At 49.0% G+C, this 23,554-nt stretch overlaps 1 protein-coding gene across 1 annotated transcript in view; it reads right to left on the bottom strand.

Annotated features, from left to right (window-relative positions):
* The window catches only part of LOC144686245 (MAGUK p55 subfamily member 4-like), a 57,206-nt gene that overhangs the window by 31,645 nt on the left and 2,007 nt on the right, over window positions 1-23,554 (bottom strand). The window contains exons 2-9 of the mRNA XM_078551339.1: window positions 19,553-19,674; window positions 18,359-18,436; window positions 17,553-17,633; window positions 14,484-14,615; window positions 13,211-13,292; window positions 8,338-8,423; window positions 4,975-5,049; window positions 322-518 (exon numbers count right to left, since the gene is read on the bottom strand). Of these exons, the coding sequence (XP_078407465.1) occupies window positions 322-518; window positions 4,975-5,049; window positions 8,338-8,423; window positions 13,211-13,292; window positions 14,484-14,615; window positions 17,553-17,633; window positions 18,359-18,436; window positions 19,553-19,606 (785 nt within the window). The 5' untranslated portion in view covers window positions 19,607-19,674. The remainder of the gene's footprint in view (window positions 1-321; window positions 519-4,974; window positions 5,050-8,337; window positions 8,424-13,210; window positions 13,293-14,483; window positions 14,616-17,552; window positions 17,634-18,358; window positions 18,437-19,552; window positions 19,675-23,554) is intronic.

Below are 23,554 nucleotides of genomic sequence, written 5' to 3'. Positions count from 1 at the left end.
CTCCAATTTTCTTTCCAACACATGGCTGACCAGGAACCTCTCCTGCTCTTACCACCTGCTATGTGTAGCAAGGATTTGCCAGTTGATACTCAACCTGTTTAGCTGTGTTGTAAATGCACCTTCCTTGGCCATCAGGTCCTAGAGTGGGACTTGAACCTGGAGTTTCTGGCTTAGAGGCAGGGACACTACCCACTGCGCCACAAGAGCTCCAGCTCTACTTATGCATAGCAGTAATTCAGCTAGAGGGACTAGCCCTCACAAGGCATCAGCTGTGCCCTCGCACAAGTCCTGCTGTTACACACTCAGAGACGGTCGCCTTACCTCTTCAGCAGGTTGTTGGAGGGAACCAGGCCTGCACATCTCGAGGGCGTTGTGATATTCTTGGCCTGCCACCACAGCGCATCAGTCTGGTCGACAATCTGCAGGACGTCCCCCCTCCTGAAGTTCAGGCCGGCTTCTGAACAGGGGATGGCGGGATCATACTGAGGGCAGTAATCCACCAGCACTCTTACATAAAGCTGCAGGGAAGGGGGAAAGCATGAACAGTTCTGCATCAGATGCTAGTTAACCGCATGCAGTGTGCGATCAATGACTTAAAATAAATTATACGAGGAACGAAATAGAAGAAACTGTTAAATCTGAACAAGAAAACATAACAGATCAGTCAGATTCTGGGGGCCAGTACTTTGATGTCTTATGGGGAAAGGTTGAGCAGGTTGGGCCTACACTCCTTGGAGTTTAGAAGAATGAGAGGCAGTCCTATTGAAACATATAAGATCCTGAGGGGGCTTGACAGGGTAGATGCTGAGAGGATGTTTCCTCTTGTAGGGGAGTCTAGAACTTGGGGGCACAGTTTCAAAATAAGGGGGTCTCCCATTTGAGATGGAGATGAAGAGGAATTTCTTCTCCCAGAGGGTCGTTAATCTTTGGAATTCTCTTCCACAGAGAGCAGTGGAGGCTGGGTCATTGAATATATTCAAGGCTGAATGAGACAGATTTTTTATTGACAAGGAAGTCAAGGGTCAATGTGGGGGTGGGGGGACAGGCAGGAAAATGGAGTTAAGGCCACAACCTGACCAGCCATGATCCGATTGAATGGTGGAGCAGGCTCGAAGGGCCAAATGGCCTCCTTCCGCTCCTAATTCTTAAGTTCTTATGTATAACTGGGGAAGATGGGGGTAGTTGATGCCCTTTGTAGGGCTGATCACAACATAGTGCCGGGGGTTGGGCTCAGGATCGGGGAACAGCAGGGGATGTTCAATATTGATCATGAGGTTTTAGCAAAGGGGAAAGTATTGACTGGGATGCAAAGGTTGTCCCAAATCACCACCCATGGCACGAACTTTCACATCTGGCCCGACTGGTGAATGTACAAAGTAAATTCCAGAGATAACTCTATCTTCCAGTCATAAGACATAAGACCATATGACATAGGAGCAGAAATTAGGCCATTCGGCCCATCAAGTCTGCTCCGCCATTCAATCATGGCTGATAAGTTTCTCAACCCCATTCTCCCGCCTTCTCCCCGTAACCTTTGATCCCCTTACCAATCAAGACCTATCTATCTCGGTCTTAAATACACTCAGTGACCTGGCCTCCCACAGCCTTCTGTGGCAATGAATTCCATAGATTCACCACTCTCTGGCTAAAGAAGTTTCTCTTCATCTCTGTTCTAAAAGGTCTTCCCTTTACTCTGAGGCTGTGCCCTGGGGTCCTAGTCTCTCCTACTAATGGAAACATCTTCCCCACGTCCACTCTATCCAGGCCTTTCAGTATTCTGTAAGTTTCAATCAGATCCCCCCTCATCCTTCTAAACTCCATCGAATATAGACCCAGAGTCCTCAAATGTTCCGATTCTGGTACTTCCCATCTAACCAGACCACATACATAGCTCGGTCACTCTCCTCTTCCTGCTGGGCTTTTAACTGCGGCCAATTTCGGAAACTGGCGATGTAAATTACGTGAACAACCTCTAGATCACGACATAGGATTGTTAAACAGCAATTGGCGCTTGTGAGTTCATCACCCATTACAGAGAGTCAACAGCTTAAACTGGAGAAAGCAGATAATGTTCAGTGTAAATAAAGTAACTAGAGTTGCGGTGCTAATTATCAGAGAATGTGAGTATAGTACTGAATATGCAAGAAAATAAACTAATGTAGTAAAAGGCATTAAGGAGATATTAGGGAAGATTATCAAAAACTTGGGTCAAACAAATGGGTTTTAAGGGGTTTCTTAAAGGAAGTGAGAGAGGTGGAGAGATTTAGGGAGGAAATTCCAGAGCTTAGGTCCATGACAGCTGTAGGCAGGGCCACTGGTGGTTGGGTGATGTTATTATATCCAATTAACTAATGGTTTCTACCTGATATCCTGTTTGTTCTTGAGCCCATCTTCTGACCCTGTGTCCTCTCCATCACAAAGACTGCCCACTTGCGCCTCTGGAACATCACTCGTTTTCACTCCTATCTCAGCCCATCTGTGACTGAACCCTCATTCATGCCTTTGTCACCTCCAGACTCAACTATTTCTTATGACACAGCCGATGGTAAATGCTGAGTTGTTCAAGTCCCCAAAGGGAAACTTGAAACAACTGCCACAACTTGTTTTTTCGAGATGGGCCTTGAATTCAGTAGTAATAAGACCACCAAGCCTTATAGGCTTTACAAAACTAGATTAACATTTATTAATAAGAAAAATGATTTTTAAATATTTACATACCTCTACAAATTGCTACTATGATAGCTTCTAAACCCCCTAATCAACCTAACTCCCAGTTACGCTTTCGTTAAGGCAACAGTAAGACACGTAGGCCAGAATTTTCGGCTCAGTGAGCGGGGGCAGGGTCCGCTTGCTAAGGCGTAAAATGATGCGGGGTGATGTCGGGCGTGCGTCCCGATGTCACCACGCGTCAGTTAGATTTTCAGTTCAGCTGCGTGCCTGCTGAACTGTCAAAGGCCTACTAAGGCCATTTAAAAACTAATTAAACCAATAACCTGAGCTGCCCGTCCAACCTTAAGGGTTGGCAGGGGGCAGGCGAAGAGCCCAGGCGGCCTTCGCATTTTTCATGGAACCCTCATCCACGGGCGGGATGAGGTTTCATGAAGTGTTTATAAATTGAATAAAAGTTTTTATAAAAGTTCATTGACCTGTCCCAGCTCATGTGACACTATAACATGAAGGGACATGTCTTAAATTTTTTCTTTTCTTTATTTAGCTTTTTTAAACTTAAACTAATCTCCCTGAAGCACCTCTGCTCGAAAAAGTGCAGGCCCCGACTCAGGGAAACCCACCCCCCCCGCCCGTACAGGGAGCGCTCAGCGCTTCCGGGTGCATGTCACATTGGGCGGGCCTTAATTGGCCCGCTCACATAAAATGGCGGCGCGGACCCGATCGGGGGCGCTGATCAGGTCCACGCCCACCCCCAACCGCCCCCACACAACTCCCCTGATGGGGGGAGAATTCTCCCCATAGATTTTTAAAAGACCCAGGCAAAGAAACTCGATACCCTGAACAAGTCGAATTCCAAGTGAGTTTTCTTAACTTCAGTCCTTTGAAGACATCAGCTTGAGGCATAGATGCTGAAGGCTTTATCGCACTTGTAAGATCTTAAAATGCCTTTTCTTACAAACAGTCTTCTCTCTTTTATCCCTATTTTCCCCTTTGAATGCAAATACTCATTGTTTCACCATGTCTTTGGACTTTATCTCCCTGATAATAAAAACCTCTCATAGCACTAGGTTTTACCAGTAATCTTTGGGAAAAATAAACACACTGTTTCTAAATTTCACCTGGCTAGGTGACACATTTCACCCCTCCTTTGGAAACAATCTAGCCTGGTTTATTTAAAAATGCAAATGTTCCCTTGACGCCTGTGTTTCTAAACTTCCCCGTGTTTGCCTAATTAACATTTCAAACCTAACTTCTCTTCTTACATCAAAGCACCCAGACTAGCTGCCTCTAATTCAACTAAGTCTCACCCACATGCACATATAGACACATTCCACTATTACTCTATTTTACAATAAATTCCAAAAATATCATGACAATTATCATATATTCCTGACATATTCCAATGCTCTCTTGGCTGATCTCTCATTCTCCACCCTCTGTAAACGCCCGTTAATCCAAAACTCTGCTGCTCATATAATGGCCCACACTGGGTCCCATTCACCCATACCTGCCCAGGCTGATCTACATTGACTTCCAGTTCCCCACAGCATCTATCCACCAACATCCGGATCATCTTAAACTCTGCTACTGTAGTTTACTCTGCAATATCCCACTGGGGAGTGATGAGACTGGGCGATAATGAGAGTGAGAATGAGAATAATGATGGGACAGGGAGATCACAGAATTGCTCCAGCACAGAAGGAGGCCATTTGGCCCTCCGTGTCTGAACTGGCTCTCCAAATGGTCAATTCCCTTAGTGCCATTCTCCTGCCTTCTCCCTGTAACCCTGAGCATTCTTCCTTTTCAGATAACAGTCTAATTCCCTTTTGACTTAAGTTGTTTAAGTATGGCGGGTGTTTCCTCTCACAAGTCGATGGTTTGCTATGAGGATTGTTAAACAGGCTCACTAGTGGGTCCATGATCAGTTATCACTCCAAACTCACTTTAGTACAAGTGGAGATGAAAGTGTAAGATACCCAATTGAGAACGCTTCTCTCTCTGCTTGCGTCAGTGCCAGAGAGGGGTAGTGAGGGCGTACGATGCAGGGAGAGTGAGAAATATGTGCAGAAAGAAGTGGCAGAGAGTTTGGGCAGTGAAAGAGATCTGGATGGAGATGGGTAGATATTGTAAGAAGATGGGAAGGGACTGTGTGGGGTGCTGGGTTAGAGGGGAAGGCAGGAAGAAGACAGCTATAGATTCAGGAGATAGGGTCAAGGATGATATAAATCCCAGCTCAACGCTGGATAAGTTTCTGTATAAAATAAGCCCGTCTCTGAGGGGCAATCAGTGTGACACAGGCCTTACCATGTTTTGAGAGGAGCTTGTTGGCCGGTGTGACACTGGAATAAGCTTGAACACGACGCTGGCCTCGGACTTGGCCTGTTCGAATAGACAATGGATTAGTTGTCACTTTTATCGAATATATAGCACAAATAATATAGAACAGGAGCAAAACGGTTCCTCAGTAAAGTTTTGGTGGGGGGGGGAGACCTCTGTCCATCCCTTATCTGCCTCCTGTCTGCCCATTAAACAACGCTGTCAGCTGAGGGTTTGTGGGTAGCCCTCTCGCCACTGAGTCAGAAGGTTTGTGGGTTCAAGTCCCACTCCAGGAACCCGAGCACAAAAGTATTGGCTGACACTCCAGTGCAGTACTGAGGGAGTGCTGCACTCCAGGAGGTGCTGTCCTGTGGCTGAAATGTTAAACCCCCAGCTGGATGTAAAAGATCCTGTTTCGCAGCAGAGTTAACCCCTGTGAATTGGTCAATATTTACCCCTTAATCAACCTCACAGAATAGATTACCTGGTCATTATCAAATTGCTGTTTGTGGGAGCTTGCTGTGCGCAGATTGCCTGTTACCGTTTCCTACATTGCAACAGCGACTATGCTTTAAGAGGTACTTAATAGATTGCAAAGTGCTCTGGGACGTCCAGTGGATGTGATAGGCACTATATAAATACAAGCCTTTCTTTCTGTCCAGGTCCCACTGTGTTACTGTAGCTTGGTTATATCACTATGACTCACAATCTGACTCCAGGAAGGTTAAGCCAGGTAGGGAGGTCTGAAACTGTCACTGCTCTCCAGTCTTCATCTTAATTTGCAGACCAAGTCCCAATGATATCTATATATATTTTTAAAAAGGAGCCTACTTTCTTCCTCCCGGGACCTCGATCATCTACTCAAGAGATTAAGATCAGGAATTGGTGTCTGCAGTGGGCCTGCTCAGGCTCTGTGTCGGCAGTGCCATTTCACAACAACCATTCTGTACAATCAATAGGACACTGCCTTAAAACAAAACCGGGATCCTCTTACACCCTCCGTCACCCCAAAGATTCTGACTCTCACTGGGGTACAGGTCCCCTCCTCTCCTGAAGGTGCTGACTCTCACTGGGGTACAGGTCCCCATCTCTCCTGAAGGTGCTGACTCTCACTGGGGTACAGGTCCCCTCCTCTCCTGAAGGTGCTGACTCTCACTGGGGTACAGGTCCCCTCCTCTCCTGAAGGTGCTGACTCTCACTGGGGTACAGGTCCCCATCTCTCCTGAAGGTGCTGACTCTCACTGGGGTACGGGTCCCCTCCTCTCCTGAAGGTGCTGACTCTCACTGGGGTACATGTCTCCTCCTGTCCTGAAGGTGATGACTCTCACTGGGGTACAGGTCCCCTCCTCTCCTGAAGGGGCTGAATCTCACTGGGGTACAGGTCCCCTCCTCTCCTGAAGGTGCTGACTCTCACTGGGGTACAGGTCCCCTCCTCTCCTGAAGGTGCTGACTCTCACTGGGGTACGGGTCCCCTCCTCTCCTGAAGGTGCTGACTCTCACTGGGGTACAGGTCCCCCTCCTCTCCTGAAGGTGCTGACTCTCACTGGGGTACAGGTCCCCTCCTCTCCTGAAGGTGCTGAATCTCACTGGGGTACAGGTCCCCTCCTCTCCTGAAGGGGCTGAATCTCACTGGGGTATGGGGACCCCCTCCTCTCCTGAAGGTGCTGACTCTCACTGGGGTACAGGTTCCCTCCTCTCCTGAAGGTGCTGACTCTCACTGCGGTACAGGTCCCCTCCTCTGAAGGTGCTTACTGTTGGCGAGATATGGGTCCCTTCCCCTTCTGAAGATGCTGACTTTCACTGGGGTATAGTTCCTCAAGAAGCCAAGGATATAAATAACTAGTGGAATGGGCAGACAAGTGCCAGGTGGATTTTAATACAGGGAAGTGATGCATTTTGGCAGAAGGAATAGGGAGAGACAATATAGACTCAATAACAAAGGCCTAAAGAGTGTGCATGGACAGAGGAACCAGGGGTTTCATGTGCATAGATTTTTGAAGGTGGTAGCACATATTGGGAGAGCTGTTAGCAAAGCTAATGGGATCTTGGGCTTCATAAATGGAGGCATTGAGTACAAAGCAGGGAAGTTATGCTGGACCTGCACAGACCCCTGTTTAGATTCTGACTGGAGTATTGTGTCCAGCCCTGGTCACCACATTTTAGGAAGGATGTGAGGGTCCTTGAGATTTACCAGAATGGTTCCAGGGATGAGGGATTTTGGTTACGAGGTGAGGTTGGAAGAAGCTGGGGTTGTCCTCTTTGGAGCAAAGGGATATTGAGGGGAGATTTGATAGAGGTGATTATAAGAGGTTTAGGTAGACAAGAGAAGCTGTTCACATTGGCTGATGGTGCAAGGACTAGGGAGGGACACAGGTTTAACGTCTTGGACAAGAGATTCTAGTGGGGGGAATGTGAGGAAGAGCATTTTTACACAGCGAGCGGTAATGATCTGGAACTCTCTGCCCACGGGGGCGGTGGGAGAGAAGACGATGAACGATTTCAAAAGGAAAATGGGTGGGGAACTTGAGGGAAATAAACTCGCGGAGCTACAGGGATAGAGCGGGGGAATGGGACTAATTAGGTTGGTCTACAGAGAGTTAGCATGAAATTAGTAGGCCAAGTAGCATCCTTCTGTGTCGTTCTGACTCTATGGCTATTGGCAGACACTTGGGTTGAGGACACCCCGAACTCATGCTGCTCCTGACCCACACAGAAACCTCCCCTTGTTGGGCCTCCCCCTGGATGCTGTTCCTGACAAATTTGGCTTGGCAGGGAAACTACCAATGTTCCCTAACTAATCTATCCGGTTGAAGTCAGAGATTGGGCCCTGATGACATCATGGGAACCTGTTCTACATGATGGGAGAGGTCTTTGTCAGCCTGGGTATTGGTGCAATGGACCCAGATCGGGTTGGGAACAGAGTATAAGCTCCCTGCTCCCTTTTAATGGCCTATCCCTGGCCCACGTTCTGCCTAGTGGGCGCAGGGAGTTAAAATGAACCCCAGTTAGGTAAATTTTCAAGGCAGTGGGTTATTGAGTCACAGAGACCAGGTTGTACTGAGTGGGACTGCGATGAGTTATCTTCTCCACCAGGGCAGGGCTCAGAGGAGCCAACTGGCCTCCAGTGACTCCTGGGTGAGGGGAGGGTCAATGGGGCCTTTACAGTCAGAAACCCAGCCTCACGGACCAGTGCTACATGTGGAGGCTGCAGCTCTGGGTGAGTTACTGATGGACAGTCAGTGCCGCAGGAGGCCAGGCAGTGCCGTTTGGAGAGGGTGTAATACTGGGAGCAGGAAGGAAAGCCATGGACATGGAGAGGGAGCGGATGTTTCACTTGCATGAAGCTGTTACCAGGAGCTGGATGATCTGTTCAGGCTTCAGCCCAGCCACAGGTATCCCGTTAACTTCAACCAGCTGATCGCCAGCAAACAGCAACCCTGAAATCAGACCGCGAATAGCTATCAGTGTGTGGCGGTGGATTGAGTTTATTGGCACTGTGCCAAGAGTCTACAGCCAACATCACAACCCACACCATAGTCCGCACCTCACACCACAGCCAACACCACAGCCCACACCACAGCCCATACCTCACACCACACCTCACACCACAGCCCACACCTCACACCACAGCCCACACCTCACACCACAGCTCACACCACAGCCCACACCACACACCACAGCCCACACCTCACACCACAGCCCACACCTCACACCACAGCTCACACCACAACCCACACCTCACACCACAGCCCACACCTCACACCACAGCTCACACCACAGCCCACACCTCGCACCACAGCTCACACCACAGCCCACACCTCACACCACAGCCCACACCTCACACCACAGCCCACACCTCACACCACAGCCCACACCACACACCACAGCTCACACCACAGCCCACACCTCACACCACAGCCCACACCTCACACCACAGCTCACACCACAACCCACACCTCACACCACAGCTCACACCACAGCCCACACCTCACACCACAGCCCACACCACACACCACAGCCCACACCACAGCTCACACCACAGCCCACACCTCACACCACAGCTCACACCACAGCCCACACCTCACACCACAGCTCACACCACAGCCCACACCACACACCACAGCCCACACCACAGCTCACACCACAGCCCACACCTCACACCACAGCTCACACCACAGCCCACACCTCACACCACACCACACACCACAGCCCACACCACACACCACACCTCACACCACAGCCCACACCACAGCCCACACCTCACACCACAGCCCACACCACACACCACACCTCACACCACAGCCCACACCACAGCCCATACCTCACACCACACCTCACACCACAGCCCACACCACAGCCCATACCTCACACCACACCTCACACCACAGCCCACACCACACACCACAACCCACACCACACACCACACCTCACACCACAGCTCACACCACAGTCCACACCTCACACCACAGCCCACACCACAGCCCACACCTCACACCACAGCCCACACCACACACCACACCTCACACCACGCCTCACACCACAGCCCACACCTCACACCACAGCCCACACCTCACACCACACCTCACACCACACCTCACACCACAGCTCACACCACAGCCCACACCACAGCCCATACCTCACACCACACCTCACACCACAGCTCACACCACAGCTCACACCACAGCCCACACCACAGCCCATACCTCACACCACACCTCACACCACAGCCCACACCTCACACCACAACCCACACCACACACCACACCTCACACCACAGCTCACACCACAGTCCACACCTCACACCACAGCCCACACCACAGCCCACACCTCACACCACAGCCCACACCACAGCCCACACCTCACACCACAGCCCACACCTCACACCACACCTCACACCACAGCCCACACCTCATACCACACCTCACACCACAGCCCACACCACAGCCCACACCACACACCACAGCTCACACCACAGCTCACACCACAGCCCACACCACACACCACAGCTCACACCACAGCTCACACCACAGCCCACACCACACACCGTCTCCTGCTTCCAATCACACACCTTCAGCCCCTACCCCATGGACAGGTGGAAACAGCTGGTGGGGGGTCTGTGGTGAGTGAGGGGGTGGGGATTGTACAGATTGTGCGATTATTGCAAAGTCCTGGACACAAAGATTGCCTTCCTCACCATGACACCATGGGTTAGGATTTTAAGTATGGGCATTGCCAGATCAAGGGAATTCCATCAGGGAATGTACCCAACCCAGATGCTGATTGTTCTCAGGCCCAGTCGTCATGGTGTCCAGGCCAACATCCACCCACTCCCCCTCCCCCACCCCCCTCACGGTGTAGAGCCACTTTAGCCACAGTGTAGAGTTATGGTGATGTCCCTTCAGGTGGTAGAGACTGCAGGTTTGGAGGCTGATGTTGATGAAGCTACGACTCTTTGTATATGGTACAAACTGCTCCAACTGTGTAGCAGTGTAGAGCTACCCTCCCCCTGCCTCCCGATGTAGACCCATGCCGGTGTCCTTCTAGGTGGTCGTGGGTTTGGAAGGTGCTGTCTAAGGAGACTTGGTGAGTTTCTGCAGTGCATCTTGTCGATGGTACACACACTGCTGCTACTGTGTGTCGGTGGTGGAGGGAGTGAATGTTTAAGGTGGAGGATGGAGTGCCAATCAACTGGGCTGCTTTCTCCTGGATGATGTTGAGCTTCTTGAGTGTTGTAGAGGCTGCTCTTACCCAGGCAAGTGGAGAGTATTCTATCACACTCCTGACCTCTCCATAGATTTCCCAGCCTCTGATCTGCTCTTGTAACCATAGCATTTATATGGCTGGTCCAGTAAAGTTTATATATTTTTAAAATTCATTCACAGGATGTGGGTGTCGCTGGCTGGGCCAGCATTTATTGCCCATCCCTAATTGCCCCTTGAGAAGGTGGTGGTGAGCTGCCTTCTTGAACCGCTGCAGTCCATGTGGTGTAGGTACACCCACAGTGCTGTTAGGGAGGGAGTTCCAGGATTTTGACCCAGTGACAGTGAAGGAACGGCGATATATTTCCAAGTCAGGTTTAGAGGGAATTTCCAGGTGGTGGTGTTCCCATGCACCTGCTGCCCTTCTCCTTCTAGATGGTAGTGTTCGTGGGTTTGGAAGGTGCTGTCTAATGAGTCTTGGTGAATTCCTGCAGTGCATCTTGTAGATGGTACACACACTGTTGCTACTGTGCGTTGGTGGTGGAGGGAGTGAATGTTTGTGGATGTGGTGCCAATCAAGCAGGCTGCTTTGTCCTGGACGGTGTTGAGCTTCTTGAGTGTTGTGGGAGCTGCACTCATCCAGGCAAGTGGAGAGTATTCCATCACACTCCTGACTTGTGCCTTGTAGATGGTGGACAGGCTTTGGGGAGTCAGGAGGTGAGTTACTCGCTGCAGGATTCCTAGCCTCTGACCTGCTCTTGTAGCCACAGTATTTATATGGCTGGTCCAGTTCAGTTTCTGGTCAATGGTAACCCCCAGGATGTTGATAGTGGGGGATTCAGTGATGGTAATGGCATTGAACATTAAGGGGTGATGGTTAGATTCTCCCTTGTTGGAAATGGTCATTGCCTGATACTTGTGTGGCATGAATGTTACTTGCCACTTGTCAGCCCAAGCCTGGATATTGTCCAGGTCTTGCTGCATTTGGACATGGACTGCTTCAGTATCTGAGGAGTTGCGAATGGTGCTGAACATTGTGCAATCATCAGCGAACATCCCCACTTCTGACCTTATGTTGGAAGGAAGGTCATCGATGAAGCAGCTGAAGATGGTTGGGTCGAGGACACTACCCCGAGGAATTCCTGCAGTGATGTTCTGGAGTTGAGCTGACTGATCTCCAATAATTACAACCATCTTCCTTTGTGCCTGGTATGACTCCAACCAGTGGAGAATTTTCCCCCTGATTCCCAAGGAGCCAGGGCTCCTTGATGGCACACTTGGTCAAATGCTGCCTTGATGTCAAGGGCAGCCAGTCTCTCCTCACTCTGGTCAATAGTAACCCTAAGGATGTTGATAGTGGGGGATGGTGATGGCATTGAATGTCAAGGGGGCGATGGTTAGATTCTCTCTTGTTGGAGATGGCCATTGCCTGGCACTTGTGTGGCGCGAATGTTACTTGTCACTTCTCAGCCCAAGCCTGGATATTGTCCAGGTCTTGCTGCTTATGGACACGGACTGCATCATTATCTGAGGGGTTACTAATGGTGCTGGGCACTACAATCATCAGCGAACACCCCCATTTCTGACCTTCTGATGGATTGATGAAGCATTGATGTGGGAACAGGAGGTGTCAGTAGTGCTCCTCCAGGCCTCATAGGAAGCTGAGGCCTCCCCCACCCCAGTCTCTCCATCGCCACTCCCTGTTCCCTCCTGGTGAGTTCAACCCATACCCACTCCCCATGACATACCTTCTTACTGATGGCCTCTGGCCCCCCCCACCTACCCTGATGGGGCAGCTGCTGGTTCCACCACTCCCACCCCACCCTTGTATTGGGGGAGTGGGGGAGGGGGTGTAGCTGATAGGCAGCATGAGCTGAAGCGGGGAGTGTTTGACATTCAACCCCTCTGCCCACCCGAACCCCGTTCCGAGTTACTATTCCAGCTCCTGCATTGATGGGGTGGGAACCCCCGGCCCTCGCTCAACGTCGGCTTCAGTTAAACCCATAAAGAACAATGGAGAAGCCAAGAATTAGGAGCTGGTGTAGGGCCATTCAGCCCCTCGAGCCTGCTCTTGCTATTTGAGAAGATCGTGGCTGATCCAATTGTGGCCTTAACTGCGCTGTCCTGTCTGCCCCCCCATAACCCTTGATCCCCTTCCCGATCAAAAATCTGTCTAACTCAGCCTTGAATGAATTCAAGCTTCCGCTGCTCTCTGGGGAAGAGAATTCCACAGGCCAACGACCCTCTGAGAGAAGAAACCTTCTCCTCATCTCCATCGTGAATGGGGGACCCGTCCCCTAATTCTAGGCTCCCGTGCAAGGGGGAGACATCCTCTCAGCGTTTGCCCCGTCGCATCCCCTCAGGATCTTTACTCATTCCCGTGAGGGACGACATTCTGAGCTCAGCAAGGGTCTTCATTCACTGAAGGACGCGGGCAGTTGTCAAGCCTCTGCACTGCCCGCGCACTCCCGAGCAGTTACCCCACCCCCCCAGCCACCACGCACGAGCGCTCAGCGTTCACTCACCGCTGCGATCAGCGAGGCCGCCCCGGATCACTCGAGCTATCACGATGTTCCCGGTCACTTCGTGGCGTTTAATGGTGGCGCCCTGCGTTCAGAGACACAAGGGAGGTCAGAGTTTTGGGGCCTGTCGCGGATCTCTCCCAGTCTCTCACCGGAGAGCGATTAACAGCACGCGGCTCTTGTTAGCATCTTACGGAGAGGATGAGAAAGCAGCCCCCCCCTATCCACGGGTACAATTATCGACAGCTCAATCGTCACTTTTTGCTGTCAGCTCTTCCCGGTTTGAACCAGGAGGTTCGTGGACATGGACTTGGGATGGAGTGAGTGATGTGCGCAGGGATGTAAAGGTAGCCTGTTTGCTCCTGCTCCCTTCCCCAACCTGCTGCCTCTGATGTACCCGTCGCCGTATCGCCGCACCGTGGATCGCTCACATATCAGGATACCAAGAGCCATGCTTTGCTGGCGATCTTGCCACAATACCCTCTGGCCCCAGTGAGATGGATAGGCAGGCGAATGCCTGAGGCTCAGGCCTACTCTCCCTCTCGCTCTCTCTGAAGTGGGGAACAACCTGGGCCTGGATAGATCAGATTGATCGTAACTCTGTCTCTGAACCCACGTCCCGGACAGCTGGCTGCCCTAAGGTTAACCCGTCCAATCACGTCACCAACCCAAACATGTGACAAACCCACACATGTGACTTAACACATACAGGTGACTAACACGATCATGTGACTAGCCCAAAATTGAAACCAACCCACACATGTGACTAACCCACACATGTGACTAACCCACACATCTAACCAACCCACACATCTAACTAACCCACACATGTGACTAACCCACACATCTAACTAACCCACACATCTAACTAACCCACACATGTGACTAACCCACACATCTAACTAACCCACACATCTAACTAACCCACACGTGACTAGCCCACACATGTGACTAACCCACACATGTGACTAACCCACATGTGTGACTAACCCACACGTGTGACTAACCCACACGTGTGACTAACCCACACATGTGACTAACCCACACATGTGAAATACACATATAATATGACTAACCCACACACATGACTAACACATACATGTAACCATCCCACACATGTAATTAATGCAGCGACTGAGAGAGCGAGAAGCACTGACTGAGAGGATAAGAGAAGTTAAGGTGTTGAATTTGAGCATTTTTTTTTACAACTCGTTGATACAGAACAGTAAATGAACTTAGTACAGTCCTGTATCTCCCTTACGTCACCTGGCCTTACCAAAGGGTGCTTGTTTTTCACCAGGCACACTATCCTCAAGGCTTCCTCATCTTCAGGGATGTTATCTGGCAGTGGAGGCAGGAGGGGATCGAAGTCTTTCTGAGCCACGGTGTCATGAGCAGAGAGCAGGGCCTGTTAACCAATCAAACCGTCAGCTGTTAAACTCTTGCAGGGAGATGGAGAGGGTGATGATTTGGTGTTGAATCCATTTAAAAGCCTCAGGTGGTATGTGAGCTGTACCTTCAGACATGGCCTCGTGTGTGTGCACACACTCTTGTGTAAACAACACATGTATTCTGTGCACTTATACATGTACCAGTATATGTAATGTGCGTAGATACATGTTTTTGCCTGATTATACATCTAGATTAGTGTGATTATACATGATTCTGAATACATGTCCATATTCGTTCATTGGTGTTTCTGTACACATTCACAGCCTGGTGTGCGTACAGGTGCTCATGTGCATGTACACATGTCCTTGTCTACATCAACATGTACATGAGTCCTTGCAGGTGTTATATAGTGTCCTTGAGTGCCTGTTAGTGTAATGCTCTTGTACGTGTACAAATGTATGTATTGTTGTGATAATCTTTATTTCAGCAAGGTCCCTTGCCAGCGCGAATGGTTTAGGCACTGACCTATCACCTTTGGATTCAAATTCAGTTCTGTGCAACTGCTGAGATTCCATTGACAAAGACCCTCAACAACCAAAAGAACATATAAATTTGGGCTGTGGCATCGATCCCACTCTGCTGCCTCATCCCTCATTCCTGGCTGATGACAATCTAGGGTCAACTCCTCCTCTTGTCAACTGGGGAATCAGAAACGGAGTGCGTGGGCAAAGAGAACGGACCACTTCAGAGTCGGGTTGAATGTCCACCCAGGTCGGTGTGGGACTGGAGTCAAATTTACCTGGCCAGACCAGGTAAGGATGGCAGGTTTCCTTCCCTAAGGGGCATTAGAGAACCAGATAGGTTTTGACAGCAATCTAGATTTAATTAAGTGAATTTAACTTGCTTGAGCTGCCAAGGTGGAATTTGAACCTGTGCTCCCCCAGAGCCTTAACCTGGTCCTCTCGATTACTAGACTAGTGAAATTACTGCTACACCACCATCTCCCTGTGATACCAGAGCTACAAGTTTATACCTATCGGGAAGGAATGAATAATTGAGGCTCTTTCCTCTTGAAAAGAGAAGGCTGAAGGGCAACCTGGTAGAGACCATTAAACTTACGGAAGGTTTTGATAGAATGGGTGCAGAGGCCCAGGTTTTGGTGGAGTCGGGCCTAGTCAGGGAAGGCTTTAAAAATGGCGGGCAGGGTCCGATTCCAGGACCCCTGACCCGGTACCTGTTTCTGGCTACTTTTGCCGGTGTGGGATAAGGAAGCAGGTAGTGAGCCCACACGCCGCACTCCCGCCTTTGCCCACTCCATTGCACGGGTGGGCATTTCAAACAGCACCCCCCCACCCCCACCCCCATCACAATTTTGATGCAGCTTGGCTTATTTTGTTGGTAGACGTGGTTCACGGCAGCTTAGATGAGTCCTTGCATGTCTGTACGTTAAGTGCCCTTGTATATGTTGACCTGCTCCTGATAGCTCTGAATCTTTTTTTCAATAAGGTCCCTCATGAGGATGAATGGCAATGGTTTAGTCATGAATTTAAAAAAAAAGGCATCCATTCAACATTCCCTTTGAAAAGCATGTCCCCCTCTTACCTTCTCATAAACCTGACAATCAATCATAGGCAGGGAAAGTCCCATTGAGGAAACCTACAATCCACTTCACACCTCTTAATCTTCTTCAAATAAACACACAGTCATTGGAAAAAAATCTTCAAACAAAGATCAGCCAAGCATTCATAATGAGGCCATCTGGAAAAAAACAGAGGTCTGGCCATCTGTCCAAACAGCTTCTGTTGATAAATTTGCCAGATAGTTAATCTCCAAGAATGGCTAATGGGCTCACCTCTGTAGGCAATGTTGACACAGCTTGCAGGGGAATGCTAGCTTTGTTTAATTGATATCTTTATTAACCTGGTAATAACCTGACCTTTCTTTGAAACACACAATGTCTGTGTGTTTATTTACACATGATTAAGAGGTGTGAAGTGGATTAAAGCTTTTTGCCACTGATACTATGAATGGCTGTATGTGTTTAGCACTTTTAAGAGGTTGTAAAATGAGCAGTTTTTTTTTCAAAGGACATTTTCAAATTGTGTTTGATTGTGTTGTCAGTTTCAAGAGTATTTCAGAGACTTGCCAAACTTGCCAATGGATCATTGGTTCTGTGGATTGAGCATACTGGAAGAGTGGGCATGGAGGAAGCATGGCAGTCATGGGTTAATGGGAGGAGTATGGAAGGGGGACGAGGACATGGAGGGGGCATGGGGTCATGGAGGGGACATGGGAGGTGGGTGAGGCTGAGGGCTGGATCTGCACTTAAAGCGCTGTAACCTGCAAGACTGCGGACCAGGTGCAGGAGGGTGGGATTAAAATGGTGCAGACATGATGGGCTAAATGGCCTCTTTCTGTGCCGTAGCTTTTCTATGGTTCTATGATTACAATTGGGCCGAGGGCCCAGTAAATGGCGTCAGGCCTTCTGATCTGTCGATTTCAGCCTGCCTCGATGCTGCCTCCAGAGGCAGCAGGCCCAACTCCAGTCCACATCCGCCTCCCGGTCATGAAAATAGGCCAGGCACAGGCAGGATCGCAGGGTCAGAAAAATTCCAGGCTCCTGATACCTATCTCCATTGACGAACATCCAGCTCAGAGAGAATGTTTCCTCTTGCGGGCAAGAATTAAACTAAAGGCCGTCAATATGAGATAGACACTAAGAAATAGGGTTAAAAATACAACATCTGCAGAGACAGGTTGGACCCAAGGGCCTGTTGTAATTCTAAGAACGTGAGCTTGTTTGAGAGTGTACTTGAGTGTGAAAGTGAGTTTTTGTAAGTATGAATAATTAATAACTTATGCAACATGAAAGACAGTAAACATTACAGTCGATCCAAACTGTTTGAATAATAAATAATTCAGAAACAGCAAATTAATACCAAGAAATTCCTACCTGGAAATCAGGTTTTTCAAGGAGCCAGTGTAGTTCTCGGAAGTCCATAGAACGAGAAGTTCCTCGAAGCATCTCTGTCACCTGTAAAGGTGAACGTTGACACTCACTGATACATGTAGAGACCCAAATAGATACACACACAGAGCTGGGCACACAAACCTGGTCAAACATACACAGACCTGGACAACCACACACAGACAATGGCACACACACACACACACCCACACATACACCCAGACCCGTGTGTGTATATACACATATATATATATCGCGCACGCATGCAAACTGGTACACACAACACACACATGCACACGCACACACACACAAACAAACACACACACACACAGAAACCCAGACCCATGTGTGTATATATGTATATACATATATATATCATGCATGCATGCAGACTGGTATGTACACACACACACGCACACCACATACATACACAGACCTATCTACGCACACACATCTGCATACACACACACACACACACATACGTGTGTAAACACACACACACACACACCTGTGTGTAAACACACAATGCACACACACACTGACCTATACATACAAACTGACCCGAACACACACACACACACACACACACAGAGATCTGCACACGCGCCACATATGGCCAGCTGCGTATAACTGCCCCAAATGTTCTCTCCTGAAAATATTATTCAGTACTATCTGGTAGTGGCTCCATTGTGTGAAAATCATGGCCTATCCTTTGTTGAACAGGATGTGTTAGATGGGATGAAGACCTTTGAATCCAGGCCTTTTCACAAAGTAAGAAAGCTTTTCCCCACCTCTCGGCAAAGCACAGATGCCTGGAGCATAACTGGTGGTGGCCTCCTCCTCAGGTACTGATGCAGACTCTCATAGACCTGGTAAAACAAGCAGAAACCATTAAACATCCAAGGGATTTCAAAGAATTGTGCACAAGCAGCCCCACGAATGTTGTTCATGTAACTCTTGTAAAATTGTACCATTTAGTGGGTGCTCTGTTGTCTCTCCTTGTTCTTCCTACCAAATATAATCACCTCCCACTTTTCTGCATTGGCTTCATCTGCCATGTGTCTGCTCCACCAGCCGGCCTGGGTCCTCTTGAAGCCTATCACTATCATTCTCACTATCTGTGGCACTGGGGTTGATGGTGGTGCAATGGTAATGCCACAGGACTAGTAACCTAGAGGTTTGAGGCTCTTTGTCTGGGGATGTGGGTTCAAATCCCACCACAGCAGCTGGTGGAATTTGATTTTAACTAATAACATCTGGAATATGATAGTGACCATGAAAATATTGTCAAGTGTTGTAAAAGCCCACCCGGTTCACTCATGCCCTTCCTTACCCGGTCCGGCCTACATTTGACTGTAGACCCACGGCAATGTGGTTGACTCTTAGCAAGCCACTCAGCTCTAGGGCGATTAGGGATGGGCAACAAATGTTGACCTTGCCAGCGATGCCCACACTCCACAAATATTGAAATCGTACCTTATACCCGTATCGTTTATGTATCTCAGAGCAGTGGTCATTGCATCGAACCTTGGGGAACTCCCATTATCTACCACCCTCAAGACTGAAGATCAGCCATTCATCACACACTCTGTTTTCTGCCTCTTAGCCAATTCTGTATCCATGTTGTTGTGAAAAGTCAAGGAAGATTTACTGAGATTGCCCAGTTTGGAGTCCCAGATGTTGCTTAAAAATATATATTTCTGAAATATTGCTTCACCGGCCTTTTTCTCTTCCTCAGTAACTAAATTTGCTAATATCCAAAATGAGAGTGGAAACAAAAGTAAAGATTCGAAACAACAGCATGTTTTATGGTTAGGCGATTAAATTATCCATTGGATCAGGTAAGGGGCAGCGTCATTAGTAGCCCAGTGACAATACCACTACGTCACCATCTCCATTGGCTACTGGGAGAGTAGGGCCACAGCGTAAGTGGGGAAGTCCAGAAGAGTTTTTCCAACGCTATGGTTTCTCAATGTGCTTTTTACCTTCAGCAGTGACTGCAGCCATCGTGTGTTTAGCAATCCGTGCAAGGCATCCATTACGCTACGGTTACTGTCCAGAGATAAGATTAGTTTCTCAGCTTCTGTTTTCAGGAGTGGAGAAGGATCTGAAAGGAAACAGGTTGAGGTTCATTGCAGGGGGACATTGGATGACCCAATCTGCCATTGTTTTAACTATTAGGCTTTATCACTTTGATTCGATGTTGCTCTTGTCCTTTGCGGCTGCCAGTGAATGAGAATGACTCTTTATACACAGGGCCTCCCATTGTAACTCTGGTGGGAGACTGACTGACCCCCACTCCACCCCCGAAAGTGATGAAGGACTGGCTGCAATTGGGTTCTGCCACATTTGGGAGCTTCTTATCGACACTGTGAGAGCACAAGATCGGAATAAATGGGTCCTCTTGAAGCCTATCGCTATCCCCCTCACTGTTTGTTACACTGGGGGAGCTGGTCGCATAGTGGTAATGTCTAATCCAGAGGCTGCGGTAGAGCAGGAGTAGGCCATTCGGCCCTTTGAGCCTGCTCCATCATTCAGTAAGATCATGACTGATCCTCTACGTCAGTCCCGCACTATCTCCAAATTCTTTGATTCCTTAGTATCCAAAAACCTATCGATTCCCGTCTTGAGTATACTCCACGAGTGTGCATCCACAGCCTTCTGGAATACAGAATTCCCAAAACCCAGAGAAATATCTCTTCATCTCAGTCCGAAATGGCTGATCCCTTGTCCTGAGACCATGACCCCTTGTTCTAGACTCTCCAGCCAGGGGGAAAAGCTTCTCAGTGCCTACCCTGTCAAACCCGCTAAGGATGTTATATGTTTCAATGGGATCACCACTCATTCTGGAACTGTTCCTCACTCTGGAACTGTTCCTCACTCTGGAGCTGTTCCTCACTCTGGAACTGTTCCTCACTCTGGAACTGTTTCTCACTCTGGAACTGTTCCTCACTCTGGAACGGTTCCTCACTCTGGAACTGTTCCTCCCTCTGGAACTGTTCCTCCCTCTGGAACTGTTCCTCACTCTGGAACTGTCCCTCACTCTGGAACTGCTCATCAGTCTGGAACTGTTCCTCACTCTGGAACTGTTCCTCACTCTGGAACTGTTCCTCACTCTGGAGCTGTTTCTCACTCTGGAACTGTTCCTCGCTCTGGAACTGTTCCTCACTCTGGAACTGTTCCTCGCTCTGGAACTGTTCCTCACTCTGGAACTGCTCATCAGTCTGGAACTGTCCCTCACTCTGGAACTGCTCATCACTCTGGAACTGTTCCTCACTCTGGAACTGTTTCTCACTCTGGAACTGTTCCTCACTCTGGAACTGTTCCTCACTCTGGAACTGCTCATCACTCTGGAACTGTCCCTCACTCTGGAACTGCTCATCACTCTGGAACTGTTCCTCACTCTGGAACTGTTTCTCACTCTGGAGCTGTTCCTCACTCTGGAACTGTCCCTCACTCTGGAACTGTCCCTAACTCTGGAACTGCTCATCACTCTAGAACTGTTCCTCACTCTGGAACTGTCCCTCACTCTGGAACTGCTCGTCACTCTGGAACTGTCCCTCACTCTGGAACTGTCCCTCACTCTGGAACTGCTCATCACTCTAGAACTGTTCCTCACTCTGGAACTGTCCCTCACTCTGGAACTGCTCGTCACTCTGGAACTGTTCCTCACTCTGGAACTGTTCCTCTCTCTGGAACTGCTCATCACTCTGGAACTGTCCCTCACTCTGGAAATGTTCCTCTCTCTGGAACTGTTCCTCTCTCTGGAACTGCTCATCACTCTGGAACTGTTTCTCACTCTGGAATGTTTCCTCACTCTGGAACTGTTTCTCACTTGGAACTGTTTCTCATTCTGGCACGGTTCCTCACTCTGGAGCTGCTCATCACTCTGGAACTGTTTCTCACTCTGGAACTGTCCCTCGCTCTGGAACTGCTCGTCACTCTGGAACTGTCCCTCACTCTGGAACTGTCCCTCACTCTGGAACTGCTCATCACTCTGGAACTGTTCCTCACTCTGGAACTGTCCCTCACTCTGGAACTGCTCGTCACTCTGGAACTGTTCCTCACTCTGGAACTGTTCCTCTCTCTGGAACTGCTCATCACTCTGGAACTGTCCCTCACTCTGGAAATGTTCCTCTCTCTGGAACTGTTCCTCTCTCTGGAACTGCTCATCACTCTGGAACTGTTTCTCACTCTGGAATGTTTCCTCACTCTGGAATTGTTTCTCACTTGGAACTGTTTCTCATTCTGGCACGGTTCCTCACTCTGGAGCTGCTCATCACTCTGGAACTGTTTCTCACTCTGGAACTGTCCCTCACTCTGGAACTGCTCATCACTCTGGAGCTGCTCATCACTCTGGAACTGTTTCTCACTCTGGAACTGTCCCTCACTCTGGAACTGCTCATCACTCTGGAACTGTTCCTCACTCTGGAACTGTTTCTCACTCTGGAACTGTGTCTCACTCTGGAACTGTGTCTCACTCTGGGACTGTTCCTCACTCTAAGGTTGCAGAGATCAGGAGGAGAACCAGCGGCTGCAAAGAAAACAACAAGATCAAGTGGCTTCAGCCACTTCCAGATCATAGAGGATTGTTGATTTCTGTCTATGCAACTTCTAGGATACGTGGGGAAGGTCCTGGAAGGTCAGCAATGCACATCCTACCAGCCAGATGTTCAATCGCCTTGGCTTTCAAACAAGCAGTGAGGAGCAGCATCAACCATTGGCATTGTTGATGCATCACCTCTAGAGTCAAGAAACAAAACTGATTCTGGAAATCTGGATTTGGCTACATTTTAACCGTACCCTCACACCACAGTTTAACTAATTCACTTTCAGCTCTTCCCCATTTTTAATCTTTTAGTGTTGATTGCCAATTTTCCACTCATCTCTCCTCATTCTCATGCCTGAGCTTTCCAGTTTGAGAGCATAAGAGGCAGGATCCCTCACTGAACATTCCCACCCGCCTCCACTTAGTTCGAGAGACTGAGACCAATTGTAATTTCACAATGGGGCTATTTCAGCTAAATTATAGACCCAAGCTCACAGCACCTAATCCCATGAGATCATTCAGCCCGTCATGTCAATGCTAGTTTCCGAGAATAATGCAAAATTAATCCTGTCTCCTCTCACTTCAATTTTTTGTCAATATTCCCTTAAAAGAAACAAGTCTCTGCCTCAACCAGTCCCTGAGGTAAAGCTTTCCAAACTCCAACAACTCACTGTGTAAAGTTACAGCTCAAAGGTACAGCAAGTAACTAGGAAGGCAAACAGAATGTTGTCCTTTATTGCAAGAAGGCTGGTGTATTAAAGTAGGGAAGTCTTGCTACAACCCTACAGAGCATTGGTGAGACCGCACCTGGAGCACTGTGCACAGTTTTGCTCTCCTTACTTAAGGAGGGATATACTTGCATTGGAAGCAGTTCAGAGAAGGTTCGCCAGGCTGATTCCTGGAATTGAAGGGGTTGTTTCATGAGGAAAGGTCAAGCAAGTTGGGCCTATACTCATTGGAGTTTAGAAGAATGAGAGGTGACCTTATCGAAACATATAAGACCCTGAGGGGATTTGACAGGGTGGATGCAGAGAGGACATTTTCCCTCGTGGAATGTAATCCTGGGGATATAACCTGGGGCAAATATTCCTCATACCACACCAACAAGGCCCTTCATCCCAAAGCCAGTCAGGTTCTCAAGGGAGGCCCAGCGATCCACTGAGCAGTCAACAATCACAGGGTGAGTTAGGATTGGGCTCCAGGAATGTACTATGAGGGGAGGGACGGGTCGGCCCAGTGTACATTCTCGAGGGAGGGTCGACCCTTTTGTCGTCGATTCGGCGACACCAGAGGGGCAAAATCCTTATGACCAACACCGGCCAATCAGGTTGGCGAAATCCAGCTGCCATAGCAACCACGTACAGGCTCTGCTGGCCAGTGGATCTGCTCTAATCCTTTGAGTAATTAATCCTGACACAGCCTCAGCTTCACGTCAGTT

This window comes from Cetorhinus maximus, chromosome 11, assembly GCF_964194155.1.
Source record: "Cetorhinus maximus chromosome 11, sCetMax3.hap1.1, whole genome shotgun sequence".
NCBI lineage: Eukaryota > Metazoa > Chordata > Chondrichthyes > Lamniformes > Cetorhinidae > Cetorhinus > Cetorhinus maximus.
This window is presented reverse-complemented; position numbering and strand designations above follow the sequence as displayed.